Source organism: Anolis carolinensis, unplaced genomic scaffold, assembly GCF_035594765.1.
Source record: "Anolis carolinensis isolate JA03-04 unplaced genomic scaffold, rAnoCar3.1.pri scaffold_7, whole genome shotgun sequence".
Classification (NCBI taxonomy): domain Eukaryota; kingdom Metazoa; phylum Chordata; class Lepidosauria; order Squamata; family Dactyloidae; genus Anolis; species Anolis carolinensis.
Window position 1 is genome coordinate 32,933,471 of NW_026943818.1, and position 15,668 is coordinate 32,949,138.

The 15,668-nt window shown below is 36.4% G+C and overlaps 1 protein-coding gene across 2 annotated transcripts; it reads right to left on the reverse strand.

The window, feature by feature from the left end:
• Positions 1–1,778: 1,778 nt before the first annotated feature.
• On the reverse strand, positions 1,779–11,589 carry jsrp1 (junctional sarcoplasmic reticulum protein 1). 2 transcript variants are annotated; one of them, XM_062960099.1, is made up of 7 exons: positions 11,132–11,301; positions 7,761–7,865; positions 6,238–6,284; positions 5,909–6,137; positions 5,681–5,815; positions 3,282–3,361; positions 1,779–3,032 (listed from the first exon to the last, which is right to left on the reverse strand). In XM_062960099.1, the coding sequence occupies exons 2-7, from the start codon at positions 7,849–7,851 to the stop codon at positions 2,505–2,507; spliced, it is 1,110 nt and encodes a 369-aa protein (XP_062816169.1). In that variant the 5' UTR covers positions 7,852–7,865; positions 11,132–11,301; the 3' UTR covers positions 1,779–2,504. The 2 variants fall into 2 exon arrangements, with proteins under 2 accessions (XP_062816169.1, XP_062816168.1); XM_062960098.1 differs by lacking the exon at positions 11,132–11,301 and adding an exon at positions 11,361–11,589 and having other exon boundaries at positions 1,780–3,032.
• Positions 11,590–15,668: the final 4,079 nt, after the last annotated feature.

The following is a 15,668-nucleotide window of genomic DNA, read 5'->3' on the forward strand; positions in this document are numbered from 1 at the left end:
AGAAACGAGGCAGATTGCGCCCCAAAATCCGCATCTGAAAGGAGTCGGTTCCAGAGCTGGAGAAGGGAGAAAGCAGCCCAGCGATGGCATATATATATTACATAAATATATTGACTATAGATGGTAATCATTGGAGTGTTGGAGCATCGAGGAGCGACTTAGAGCTGGAGAAGTAGCAAAGGAGTCTGTTCCAGAGCTGGAGAAAGGGGAAAGCAGCCCTGCGACGGCTAATATATATATATTACATACATATATTGAATATAGATGGTAATCATTGGAGTGTTGGAGCATCTAGGAGCGACTTAGAGCTGGAGACGTAGCAAAGGAGTCCGTTCCAGAGCTGGAGAAAGGGGAAAGCAGCCCAGCGATGGCTAATATATATATATTACATACATATATTGAATATAGATGGTAATCATTGGAGAATTGGAGCGTCTAGGAGTGACTTAGAGCTGGTGACGTAGCAAAGGAGTCCGTTCCAGAGCTGGAGAAGGGGGAAAGCAGCCCTGCGATGGCTAATATATATATATTACATACATATATTGAATATAGATGGTAATCATTGGAGAACTGGAGCGTCTAGGAGCGACTTAGAGCTGGAGACGTAGCAAAGGAGTCCTTTCCAGAGCTGGAGAAGGGGGAAAGCAGTCCAGCGATGGCTAATATATATATATTACATACATATATTGAATATAGATGGTAATCATTGGAGAATTGGAGCGTCTAGGAGCGACTTAGAGCTGGAGACGTAGCAAAGGAGTCCGTTCTAGAGCTGGAGAAGGGGGAAAGCAGCCCAGCGATGGCTAATATATATATATTACATACATATATTGAATATAGATGGTAATCATTGGAGTGTTGGAGCATCTAGGAGCGACTTAGAGCTGGAGACGTAGCAAAGGAGTCCGTTCCAGAGCTGGAGAAAGGGGAAAGCAGCCCAGCGATGGCTAATATATATATATTACATACATATATTGAATATAGATGGTAATCATTGGAGAATTGGAGCGTCTAGGAGCGACTTAGAGCTGGTGACGTAGCAAAGGAGTCCGTTCCAGAGCTGGAGAAGGGGGAAAGCAGCCCTGCGATGGCTAATATATATATATTACATACATATATTGAATATAGATGGTAATCATTGGAGAATTGGAGCGTCTAGGAGCGACTTAGAGCTGGAGACGTAGCAAAGGAGTCCTTTCCAGAGCTGGAGAAGGGGGAAAGCAGTCCAGCGATGGCTAATATATATATATTACATACATATATTGAATATAGATGGTAATCATTGGAGAATTGGAGCGTCTAGGAGCGACTTAGAGCTGGAGACGTAGCAAAGGAGTCCGTTCTAGAGCTGGAGAAGGGGGAAAGCAGCCCAGCGACGGCCAATACATACCTATATATCAGCTATATAATAATACATAGTAATCAATAGCTATTGATATAGAAATACATGGTAATCAATGAAGTGTTGGAGCATCTAGGAGCGACTTAGAGCTGGAGACGTAGCAAAGGAGTCCTTTCCAGAGCTGGAGAAGGGGGAAAGCAGCCCAGTGATGGCTTATATATTACATACATATATTGACTGTGGATGGTAATCATTGGAGAATTGGAGCGTCTGTGAGCAACTTGGAGCTGGAGTCGTAGGAAAGGAGTCCTTTCCAGAGCTGGAGAAGGGGGAAAGCAGCCCAGCAACAGCTAATACATATATATAAATTGGCTATAGATGGTAATCAATGGAGTGATGGAGCATCTAGGAGCGACTTAGAGCTGGAGATGTAGCAAAGGAGTCCATTCCAGAGCTGGAGAAGGGGGAAAGCAGCCCAGCTACAGCTAATACATACATATATATTGGTTATCAATACAATAATAGATGGTAATCAATGAAGGAGGGCTGGAGCGTCTAGAAGACATAGCAAAGGAGTCCGTTCCAGAGCTGGAGAAAGGGGAAAGCAGCCCAGCGATGGCCAATACATACCTATATATTGGCTATATAATAATACATAGTAATCAATGGCTATCGATATAGTAATACATGGTAATCAATGGATTCGTAGAGCATCTAGGAGCGACTTACAGCTGGAGACGTAGCAAAGGAGTCCTTTCCAGAGCTGGAGAAGGGGGAAAGCAGCCCAGCGACGGCCAATACATGCCTATATATTGTCTGTCTAATAATACATATCGATATAGTAATACATGGTAATCAATGGAGTGCTGGAGCGTTTAGGAGCGACATAGCAAAGGAGTCTCTTTCAGAGCCGGAGAAGGGAGAAAGCACGGTTCTTCAAGTTGTGTGTCCGAACGGCATCGGGAGATGGTCGAGAATGTGGACACAAACCTATACACAAGACATGAGAGCGGCGGCAGCGGGAAGGGCGAATCGGGCTCTCGAGGAGTGCTTGAAGCGGCTCAAACGGGCTGCGAACCGAGGCGGGAGGGGAGGGAAACCGGGACATTTTCCGAGACGGGAACCAAACGGGATTGCGGTCAGGAAAACGAGGAGGGGGTCCTCAGGCGTGTCTCGTGGGCTTCCTCTCCTTCCGCTCATGGGCTTTGTAGTCCTTCTCGGCTTTGCGCCGGGCCTTTTCGGCCTCGTCTCGTCCTCCTTTCGGGCTCCATATCCGCGAAAACCTCTTGCCCTCCTCTTTCGGGCTCCGTATCCGTGCCTTGCTCTCCTCCTCTTTCTCTTTGGGGCTCCGTATCCGCGTCCGCACCTTGCTCTCCTCTTTCTCTTCTTTCCCCTTTCTACGCCGGACTTCCTCTTCCTTCGGTCCGGCCTTGAGACCCTTGACCGCCTGCTCTTTGGCCGGCTTCTCTCTCCGGCTCTTCTTCACCGCTGGCTGTTTCCCAGAACGCTCCTCGTCGTCCTCGTCGTGCTCTTCGTCCTCCTCTTTCTCCTCCTCCGTTGCTTCCTTCTCCTCCTCTTCTTCCTCCATTTCCACCGTCTCTTCTTCCTCTTCTTCCTCTTCTTCCTCGATATCCGGCGGCTCCTCCGTGTCCGACCAGTCGAGCCACCGCTCGTAAAACCACCGCTCGTCCTGCGAATAAACGTGTGTACGTATGTAAATTTGTACCACGAAGGCTCCTCCGTGGCTCTTAATATCGGGACCTAACACAGCCCACGGACCCCGTCCCGATCTCAATTAAAATATTGATATAATTTTAAGCAAAATAATCAATTCCATTTGGAGATACGGGCCCCCGAAATGTGTGTATGCGGGGCTCAGGTGCAGCCAGAAGAGGGCAATAGTGTATATAGAATATATACTGTTGCAATCCTCACTCACCAGTTCGCCAGTGCTATCCTCTTGCTGGGACCAGGCTTCCAGTTCTGCCTTGAGGATGGTTTCACCGTAGTCGATTATATCTATATAACGATAGGATGTTTAGGATCTTTAAATCCCTATTATTATTATTATTATCATCATCATCATCAACATTATATTACATTATTATTAGCATTATATTATTAGTATTATATTATATTATATTATTAGCATTTTATTGTTATTATTATCTATTATTATCAATATAATATGTGATATTATTAGCATGTTAGTGTTGTTATTATCTGTTATTAGCATTATATTATATTATCATTGCATTATATTATCAGCATTTTAGTGTTATTACTATCTATTATTATCATCATCATATTACATTATTATTAGCATTCTATCATCATATTACATTATTATTAGCATTATTATATTATTAGCATTATCAGCATTTTAGTGTTATTACTATCTATTATTATCATCATCATATTACATTATTATTAGCATTCTATCATCATATTACATTATTATTAGCATTATTATATTATTAGCATTATCAGCATTTTAGTGTTATTACTATCTATTATAATTATTATCATAATATTATTAGCATATATTATATTATTATTAGCATTATATTATTGGCTTTTTAGTGTTATTATTATCTATTATTATTATCATTATATTACATTATTAGCATTCTATCATCATATTACATTATTATTAGCATTATTATATTATATTATTAGTATTATATTATTAGCATTTTAGTGTTATTACTATTATCAGTTATCATCATATTACATTATTACATTATATTACATTATATTACATTATTAGCATGTTAGTTCTACTATTATCTATTATTATCATTATATTACATTATTATTAGCATTTTAGTGTTATTACATTATTATTAGTATATTACATTATTATTAGCACTATTATATTGTTATGTATATTATTATATTATTAGTATTATATTATTAGCATTTTAGTGTTATTATTATTATCAGTATTACATTGTTACATTATATTATATTATTAGCATGTTAGTTCTACTATTATCTATTATCATTATAGTACATTATTATTAGCATTTTAGTGTTATTACATTAGTATTAGTATTATATTACACTATTATTAGCACTATTATATTATTATTTATATTATTATATTATGTTATATTATTAGTATTATATTACAGTAGAGTCTCACTTATCCAACATAAACGGGCCGGCAGAATGTTGGATAAGCGAATATGTTGGATAATAAGGAGAGATTAAGAAAAAGCCCATTAAACATCAAAATAGGTTATGATTTTTCAAATTAAGCACCAAAACATCATGTTATACAACAAATTTGACTGAAAAAGTAGTTCAATACGAAATAATGCTATGTAGTAATTACTGTATTTACGAATTTAGCACCAAAATATCATGATTTATTGAAAACATCGACTACAAAAATGCGTTGGATAATCCAGAACGTTGGATAAGCGAGTGTTGGATAAATGAGACTCTACTGTACTAGCATTTTAGTGTTATTATCAGTTATTATCATCATATTACATTGTTACATTATATTACATTATATTATATTAGCATTTTAGTTCTACTATTGTCTATGATTATCATTATATTACATTAGTAGTATTATATTACATTATTATTAGCACTATTATATTATATTATTATTTATATTATTATATTATATTATATTATATTATATTATATTATATTATATTATATTATTCTCCCTCTAATTAGGAATTTATTTTTCTTTTCTTTTTGTTGTATCAACCTAGAGGCATGGATGAGGGGCTGTGATGTCAATTTTCGAGGTTGTGGGGTGTTTACTTTTGTTGTTTTGTCCGCTGCCGTGATGCCATCACTCTTTTATATATATAGATTAGTAGTATTATATTACATTATTATTAGCACTATTATATTATATTATTATTTATATTATTATATTATATTATATTATATTATATTATATTATATTATATTATATTATATTATATTATATTATATTATTCTCCCTCTAATTAGGAATTTATTTTTATTTTCTTTTTGTTGTATCAACCTAGAGGCATGGATGAGGGGCTGTGATGTCAATTTTCGAGGTTGTGGGGTGTTTACTTTTGTTGTTTTGTGCGCTGCCGTGATGCCATCACTCTTTTATATATATAGATTAGTAGTATTATATTACATTATTATTAGCACTATTATATTATATTATTATTTATATTATTATATTATATTATATTGTATTATTAGCATTATTATGTATTATTATGTTTGTAGTCCTCATCGGGGCGGAGATGGGACACTTGCAACGCCATCCCTTCGCAGCAAGTGGTATCAAAGTGGGTTAACGTGGTGGTGTGGCCTCCACTTTCTTACCTTGGACCACTTGGCAGCTGACACTCAGCAGGGCCACCACGGAGGCCACGAGGAGGCACTTATTGAGGGTGAGTCCTTCCCACGGGAGGGTCTCTTTCGGGGTGGTTTTCCTCTTCGCCGGGACCATTTTGGGAGCTTCCGGAGAGAGTAAGGAATTACAATATAAGAGATCCGGCGTGGGCCAAAAATAGCCCAAAACTAACCTAGGCCCTGTAATCAATCACGTACCCGGATGGCTCACGGGCGCTTTCTCCGCTCTCGGCGGTGGCCTTTCAGTCACTTTTTCTGCCCGAAGCACCTTCTCGGCCACTTGTTCGGCCCGGGGCGACTTGGCCGGAGCCTTCGGGGGGGTCACTGGCCGGCGGGCCGGTCGGGCCACCTCGGCCACGCTGTCCACAAACTCCTCCAGGTCCTTGTCCACGACGTGGAGCTTCTCCGTCTCTGCCTTGTCTATGCCCTGGAAGAGAGAAAGAGAACGAAAACCCATCACAATGGATTTTTGGAATTCGAATCCGGATGGTCATCTGTCGGGAGGGATCGAGTGGTGCCTTGCTTACATTAGGGGTGCTGAGCATCTCTTCTTGGCTCGAAGGCTTCTTGGCATCTGATGAAAGACAAGAGTTGTATTTTGATCAATATGAACCCATAGAAAGAACTATCATTTGCATAATAATGATGATGATAATAATAATAACAATTGAAATAATGGTAATAGTAAAAGTAGTTATAGTAGTATAGTAATAATAGCAATAATAACAGTGATGATAATAATAATCGTACAGTAGAATCTCACTTATCCAACACTCGCTTATCCAACGTTCTGGATTATCCAACGCATTTTTGTAGTCAATTTTTTAAATACGTCGTGATATTTTGGTGCTAAATTCGTGAATACAGTAATTACAACATAACATTACTGTGTATTAAACTACTTTTTCTGTCAAATTTGTTGTCTAACATGATGTTTTGGTGCTTCATTTGTAAAACCATAACCTAATTTGATGTTTAATAGGCTTTTCCTTAATCCCTCCTTATTATCCAACATATTCACTTATCCAACGTTCTGCCGGCCCGTTTATGTTGGATAAGTGAGACTCTACTGTAATAATAATAGTAAAAATAGTAATAGTAAAAATATAATGGAAGAATAGTAGTAGTAATAATATAGTAGTAATAATAATAGTGGTAATAATAATAGTAATAATAATAATAATAGTAATAGTAAAATAGTAATATTAATAATAGTAAAAATCGTAATAGTAAAAATATAATAATTGTAATAATAGTAGTAATAATAATCGTGATAATAATAGTAATATTAATAGTAATAGTAAAATAGTAATAATAATAGTAAAAATAGTAATAGTAAAAATATAATAATAGAATAATAGTAGTAATAATAATGATAATAATAGTAATAGTAAAATAGTAATATTAATTTTAATAGTAAAAATAGTAAGATATAATAATAGTAATAGTAGTAATAATAATAGTGATAATAATAGTAATATCAATAATAATAGTAATAGTAAAATAGTAATATTATTATTAATAGTAATAGTAAAATAGTAATATTAATTTTAATAGTAAAAATATAATAATAATAATAATAATAATAGTAATTATGCTGTCACACCCACGCACCTAATAATAGTAATAGTAAAATAGTAATAGTAATAATAGTAGTCATAATAATAGTGATAATAAAAATAGTAATATTTATAGTAATATTAGTAACGTACAACAGTAGTAAAAATAGTAATAGTAATCATAATAATAGTGATAATAAAAATAGTATTGATAATAGGAATAGTAAAAATAGTAATAGCAGTAATAGTGATTATAATATAATAATAGTGATATTAATAATAACAGTAACAGTAATAATAGTAAAAGTAGTAATAAAAGTAATAATAACAGTGATATTTTTCTTAGTAATAACAGTAATAGTAATAATGATGTCAGCAATTCCTGAATCTTGATGCCACCACAGACGTATATATTGAAGCTCTAAGACTCCAATGGAAGCGCCCATTGAGTGGGGTCAGTCTAGACAGCCTTGGGGTCCCCCCTTGAATACCTCCTTGGCCCTGCTTCCGGGGGTCCACTTGGGGGCTCTCTTGGGGGTCTTCGCCCGCCGGTTCCAGGGCTTCGCAGGGTCCGGAGGCCATGGCGGGAGGGATCCCTGTGGGAAGTCAAGACAAGTCAAGTCAAGAGGCCTTGACTTGCTGATCCCCTTGTTGCCTCTTCTACCTTCTGGACCATAAAATTGTCTGACACCCGAAACCCGTCTTCTAAGAATAGGGCCCTGAAAAAACCCGGCTAGAATTCCCAGGACCCTCCCCGGACGCCCAGCAGGTGCTCCGCAGTGTCAGCGCCTGCTCTTCCACTTTGTCCGTCCGCACTGTGGATTTAATGCGGTTTCATACCACTTAAAAAAAAAAACAAACCACGGCTCAATGCGGATTGGCCCTCTTAAGATAGATAGATAGATAGATAGAGACAAATTGATTGATTGATGATAGATAGATAGATAGAATCCAGCCCAACCCTCTTCTGCCTGGACGGAAGGCAACCTTTGATCCCTCCCGACAGATGGCCATCCAGTCCAGCCGCCATAGTATAGATAGATAGATAGATTGATTGATTGATAGATTGAAAGATAGATTGATAGATCGATCGATAGATAGAATCCTAGAATTGGAAGAGAACCAAGGGTCAACCAGTCCAACCCTTTGCTGCCATGACGGCACAATCCGATCCCTCCCGACAGATGGCCATCCAGTCCAGTCCCCTTAATACAGATAGATAGATAGATTGACTGATTGATAGATATATAGGATCCTAGAGTTGGAAGGGAACCCAAAGGCCATCCAGTCCAACCCTCTTCTGCCGAGAAGGCACAAACCGATCCCTCCCGACAGATGGCCATCCAGTTAGATATACAGATAGATAGATAGATAGATAGACTGATAGATAGATAGATAGATAGATAGATAGATAGATAGATAGAATGAATCCTAGAGTTGGAAGAGAACCCAAGGGCCATCCAGTCCCCATTTCTGCTAGTAAGGAAGTCACAATCCGATCCCTCCCGACAGATGGCCGTCCAGCTAGATAGATACAAGTACATATATAGACTGATTGATGGATCGATAGATAGATGGATAGAATCCTAAAATTGGAAGACAACCCAAGGGCCATCCAGTCCAACCCCATTCCCACCAGGGAGGAAGGCACCATCCGATCCCTCCCGACAGATGACCTTCCAGTCCAGCCCTCTTATAAATAGATAGAGAGATACAGATAGATAGATAGATAGATAGATTAATAATAGATATCAATATGAGATCATAGATAATAGAACCAGACTCTTAAGAGGGACCATAATAATAATAATAATAATAATAATAATAATAATAATAATAATAATAATAATAATAATAATAATAAAAAAATATAAATATAATAATAATTCTTAAAATATAATAATATTTAAATCATTATTATTATTATTATTATTGCAGAATCAAAGTCTCTTAAAGTGACCATACAGTCCAGCCTTCTTCTGCCAGGAAGGAAGGAAGTCACCATCCGATCCCTCCCGGCAGATGGCCATCCAGTCCAGCCCACATAGTATAGCTTGAGATATACAGATTGATTGATTGATGGATAGAATCCTATATTTTAAAAATATAATATGTAAAATATAATATTTAAAATATAATAATATAATATTATTATTTTAAAATAATAATTAAAATATATTATAATAACTATAATATAATATTAATATTTTAAAATAATAATAATAATAATAATAATAATAATATAATATAATAGAATGAAAGTCTCTTAAAGGGACCATTTCTGCACTATAATATAATATTAATATTTTAAAATAATAATAATAATAATAATAGAATGAAAGTCTCTTAAAGGGACCCTACAGTCCAGCCTTCTTCCGCACTATAATATTAATATTTTAAAATAATAATAATAATAATAATAATAATAATAGAATGGAAGTCTCTTAAAGGGACCATTTCTGCACTATAATATAAGATTAATATTTTATAATAATAATAATAATAATAGAATGAAAGTCTCTTAAAGGGACCCTACAGTCCAGCCTTCTTCTGCACCATAATATTAATATTTTAAAATAATAATAATAATAATAATAATAATAATAGAATGAAAGTCTCTTAAAGGGATCCTACAGTCCAGCCTTCTTCTGCACTATAATATTTTATTAATATTAAAATATAATATAATAACTATAATATAATATTAATATTTAATAATAATAATAATAATAATAATAATAATAATAATAATAGAATGAAAGTCTCTTAAAGGGACCCTACAGTCCAGCCTTCTTCTGCCAGGAAGGAAGGAAGGCACGATCCGATCCCTCCCGGCAGATGGCCATCCAGTCCAGCCCACATAGTATAGATTGAGATATACAGATTGATTGACTGATGGATAGAATTCTATATTTTAAAAATATAATTATAATAATTAAAATATAATATAATAACTGTAATATAATATTAATATTTTATAATAATAATAATAATAGAATGAAAGTCTCTTAAAGGGACCCTACAGTCCAGCCTTCTTCTGCACTATACTATTAATATTTTAAAATAATAATTAAAATATAATATAACTATAATAATAATAATAATAATAATAATAATAATAATAATAGAATGAAAGTCTCTTAAAGGGACCCTACAGTCCAGCCTTCTTCTGCACTATACTATTAATATTTTAAAATAATAATTAAAATATAATATAACTATAATAATAATAATAATAATAATAATAATAATAATAATAATAATAATAGAATGAAAGTCTCTTAAAGGGACCCTACAGTCCAGCCTTCTTCTGCACTATACTATTAATATTTTAAAATAATAATTAAAATATAATATAACTATAATAATAATAATAATAATAATAATAATAATAATAATAATAGAATGAAAGTCTCTTAAAGGGACCCTACAGTCCAGCCTTCTTCTGCACTATACTATTAATATTTTAAAATAATAATTAAAATATAATATAACTATAATAATAATAATAATAATAATAATAATAATAATAATAATAATAGAATGAAAGTCTCTTAAAGGGACCCTACAGTCCAGCCTTCTTCTGCACTATACTATTAATATTTTAAAATAATAATTAAAATATAATATAACTATAATAATAATAATAATAATAATAATAATAATAATAATAATAATAGAATGAAAGTCTCTTAAAGGGACCCTACAGTCCAGCCTTCTTCTGCCAGGAAGGAAGGAAGGAAGGCACCATCCGATCCTTCCCGACAGATGTCCATCCAGTCCAGCCCTTTTAAGACAGATAGAGATAGATAGATAGATAGATAGATAGATAGATAGATAGATAGATAGGTTTCCATCTCACCAGGCTTCTTCTTCCCGGGTCTAGTTTTGTTAGTTTCCTGGCCGGATGTCAAAAAGATCCGTCCCAAAAATAGTCTCCTTCCCTTGCAAGGCAGAGAAGCCTCCAGGCCTGGGCTCCGGCCAAAGCCTTGACCCCACGGCCCTGGGACCCCGAGCAGGAATTTCAAAGAAATATTACAAATATTGGTGGATATTATTAGTATTATTATGATTATTATTATTATTATTACCCAAGGAGCGCAAAGCCTTTCCGCCTGGCCCTCGTCTTGTCTCTCGCTGGGATCAGACGGACGCCTGTCTCTCTTGACGGACAGCAACAGGTGGACACTGGACTCCGGACAAGCCTTTTCGGGAAGGACCGAGGCCGGGTTGGGGCCGGGAAAGGCACCATCCGATCCCTCCCGATAGACGGCCAGCCAGTCTCTGCTCAAGGGTAATCATAATCATAATAATAATTTTAAATAAGAATACATCCGGCCAGGAAACCAACACAACTGGCAGAATAAATAAGAATACATAATAATAATTAAAGATATAATAACAGTAATATTTAAAATATATAATGATTAAAATATAATAACAGTAATATTTAAAATATATAATAATTAAAATATTAAGAGTAATATTTAAAAATATATTATAATAATAACATTTAAATAGATATAATAATAGTAATGTTTAAAATATATAATAATTAAAAATATAATAATAGTAATATTTAAAAATATATAATAATAATAACAACATTTAAATAGATATAATAATAGTAATATTTAATATAATAATGATTAAAATATAATAGTAATATTTAAAATATATAATAATTAAAATAATAATACTTAAAATATATGATAATAATATTTATATATATATAAAATAGTAATATTTAAAACATGTAATAATTAAAATAATAATAGTAGTAATATTTAAAAATATATTATAATAATATTTAAAATATATAATGATTAAAATAATAACAGTAGTAATATTTAAAAATATAATAACATTTAAATAGATATAATAATAGTAATATTTAAAATATATAATAATTAAAATATAATAATAGTAATAATATTTAAAAATATATTATAATAACATTTAAATAGATATAATAATAGTAATATTTAAAATATATCATGATTAAAAATATAATAGTAGTATTTAAAATAGGTAATAATTAAAATAATAATAGTAGTAATATTTAAAAAATATATTATAATATTTAAAATATATAATGATTAAAATAATAACAGTAGTAATATTTAAAAATATATGATAATAACATTTAAATATATATAATAGTAATATTTAAAATATATAATAATTAAAAAAAATAATAGTAGTAATATTTAAAAATATGTGATAACATTAAAATATATATAATAATAGTAATATTTAAAATATATAATAATTAAAAATAATAATAATAGTAATATTTAAAAATATGTGATAACATTAAAATATATATAATAATAGTAATATTTAAAATATATAATAATGATTTAAAATATAATTATAGTAATATTTAAAAATATATGATAATAATAACATGTTTAAATATATAATATATTTATAAATATATGATAATAACATTTAAATATATAAAATAATAATATTTAAAATATAATATTTAAAAATATATTATTATTAGTATTTAAACATAACAATAATATAATAATACTAATTTAATTTAATATTATATTAATCATTTAATAATACAACAATAATTTCATAATACTATAATAGTATAATAGTAAACATTTAATAATATAATATGACAATATAATAATAATAATTACGTTAAATATTTTTAATGGCTCTTTATCGCCATCGAGTGGACACATTGTGAAACGACACCCTTTCGATTCTAATTTCGCCTTAGACACACTTTTATCATTGAAACCAAGCCTCTCTGCTGCCATCGTGTGGCCAAATGCGGACATTGCACCCTTTGGTTAATTTTGATTTTCCTTGCAAGGAAAATATAAATGAATTTTCCCTGTCCTTGTGACCCCTGTTTTGCTGAAAGTGGAGGGAGAGGAAGCCGGGGAATGTTGTCCTTGGAGGGGAACCGCAGACCCTCGAATGCGGCCCTTCATCAGCGGTGTTTACATTGGGTTTCCGCTCCCCTTCGGGGGAAAGGCCTTGTCCGTCAGTCATCCATCATCCTGACATTCGGTGGAAAAGCTCTTCGGAGGCGCTTCCCACCCACGGACGGGGATTTCGCACTCATTTCCTTGCCCGTTCGGAGGAGACGTCGGCCCCAAAAAGCCATCTGGCCCAACCCGACACGACGGCACCGTCCGATCCCTCCCGACAGATGCCCACCCGCTCCACCTCGCCGCAGCCAAACCAGTGGCATCGCAGAGGGACACTTCACCCAACACCTAGAAACAACCAGTCCAGTGACATCACAGAGGGCCACTCCACCTAGAAACAACCAAACGAGTGACGTCACAGAGGGCCACTCCACCCACAACAGACAAAAACAGCAACATCACAGAGGGCCACTTCACCTAGCCACTACCAAACCAGTCACATCATACTGAGCCACTTCACCTAGCAACTACCAAATGAGTGACACCACAGAGGGCCACTTCACCTAGCAGCAACCAAATGAGTGACATCACAGAGGGCCACTCCACCTAGCAGCAACCAAACCGGTGACATCGCAGAGGGCCACTCCACCTAGCAGCAACCAAACCGGTGACATCGCAGAGGGACACTTCACCTAGCAGCAACCAAACCGGTGACATCACAGAGGGCCACTCCACCTAGCAGCAACCAAACCGGTGACATCGCAGAGGGACACTTCACCTAGCAGCAACCAAACCGGTGACATCACAGAGGGCCACTCCACCTAGCAGCAACCAAACCGGTGACATCGCAGAGGGCCACTCCACCTAGCAGCAACCAAACCGGTGACATCGCAGAGGGACACTTCACCTAGCAGCAACCAAACCGGTGACATCACAGAGGGCCACTCCACCTAGCAGCAACCAAACCGGTGACATCGCAGAGGGACACTTCACCTAGCAGCAACCAAACCGGTGACATCACAGAGGGCCACTCCACCTAGCAGCAACCAAACCGGTGACATCACAGAGGGCCACTCCACCTAGCAGCAACCAAACCGGTGACATCGCAGAGGGCCACTCCACCTAGCAGCAACCAAACCGGTGACATCGCAGAGGGACACTTCACCTAGCAGCAACCAAACCGGTGACATCGCAGAGGGCCACTCCACCTAGCAGCAACCAAACCGGTGACATCACAGAGGGCCACTCCACCTAGCAGCAACCAAACCGGTGACATCGCAGAGGGCCACTCCACCTAGCAGCAACCAAACCGGTGACATCGCAGAGGGACACTTCACCTAGCAGCAACCAAATGAGTGACATCACAGAGGGCCACTCCACCTAGCAGCAACCAAACCAGTGACATTGCAGAGGGACACTCCACCTAGCAGCAACCAAACCAATGACATCGCAGAGGGACACTCCACCTAGCAGCAACCAAACTGGTGACATCGCAGAGGGACACTCCACCTAGCAGCAACCAAACCAATGACATCGCAGAGGGACACTCCACCTAGCAGCAACCAAACCAATGACATCGCAGAGGGACACTCCACCTAGCAGCAACCAAACCAATGACATCGCAGAGGGACACTTCACCTCGCAACAGACAAACCAGCGGCATCACAGAGGGACACTTCACCTAGCAATCGCCAACCCAGCACTGTCACAGAGCCACAGCTAGACCAGTGACATTGCAGAGGGCCACTTCACCCAGCCATCACCAACCTGGCGCCGTTACAGAGCCACAGACCAGTGACATTGCAGAGGGCCACTTCACCTAGCAACAGACAAACCAGCGGCGTCACGGAGGGACACTTCACCTAGCAGTCACCAACCTGGCGACATTACAGAGCACGAGCCAGACCGGTGACCTCACAGAGGGCCACTCCACCTAACATGGTGCTACAAAGGGACACTTCACCCAACGACAGCCGAACCAGTGACAGCACAGAGGGCCACTTCACCTATTAACAGGCTCCCCGTGATGCTACACTTCATCCAACGACAGCCAAACCAGAGACTAGCGATTCTGTGGGAATTCCCCCGTTCACTCCTTTCCTGGAAGCCCTGGCCCCGGAGAGTTCCGCCAGTGAACACACACACAAAAGCCCCTCCAGAATTCCCCGCCATTGTCTCCGGCCCGGCTCGGATGGAGAAGCGTCTCCGGCACTTGAGAGGCCTCGGACGCCTGTCAGTCGCCTGCCAGGGACAGACAAACTTGGAATCCCGAATCTGCTGATTCCAGAAAACGGATCTGGCGAGGAAGGACAGATCTTATCCGTTGACTTTTTGCCTCCAAAACAAAAATTTGGGGGAAATTCGCGGAAGAGGAAGAAGAGGAGGGGAAGGGCCAGAGGGAAGGGACTTGACTCAGGCCATACAGCGCCATACTATGACATACTATACTATAACATAGTATGGTATGGTATGATGTAGTATAATATGGTTTAGTATGGT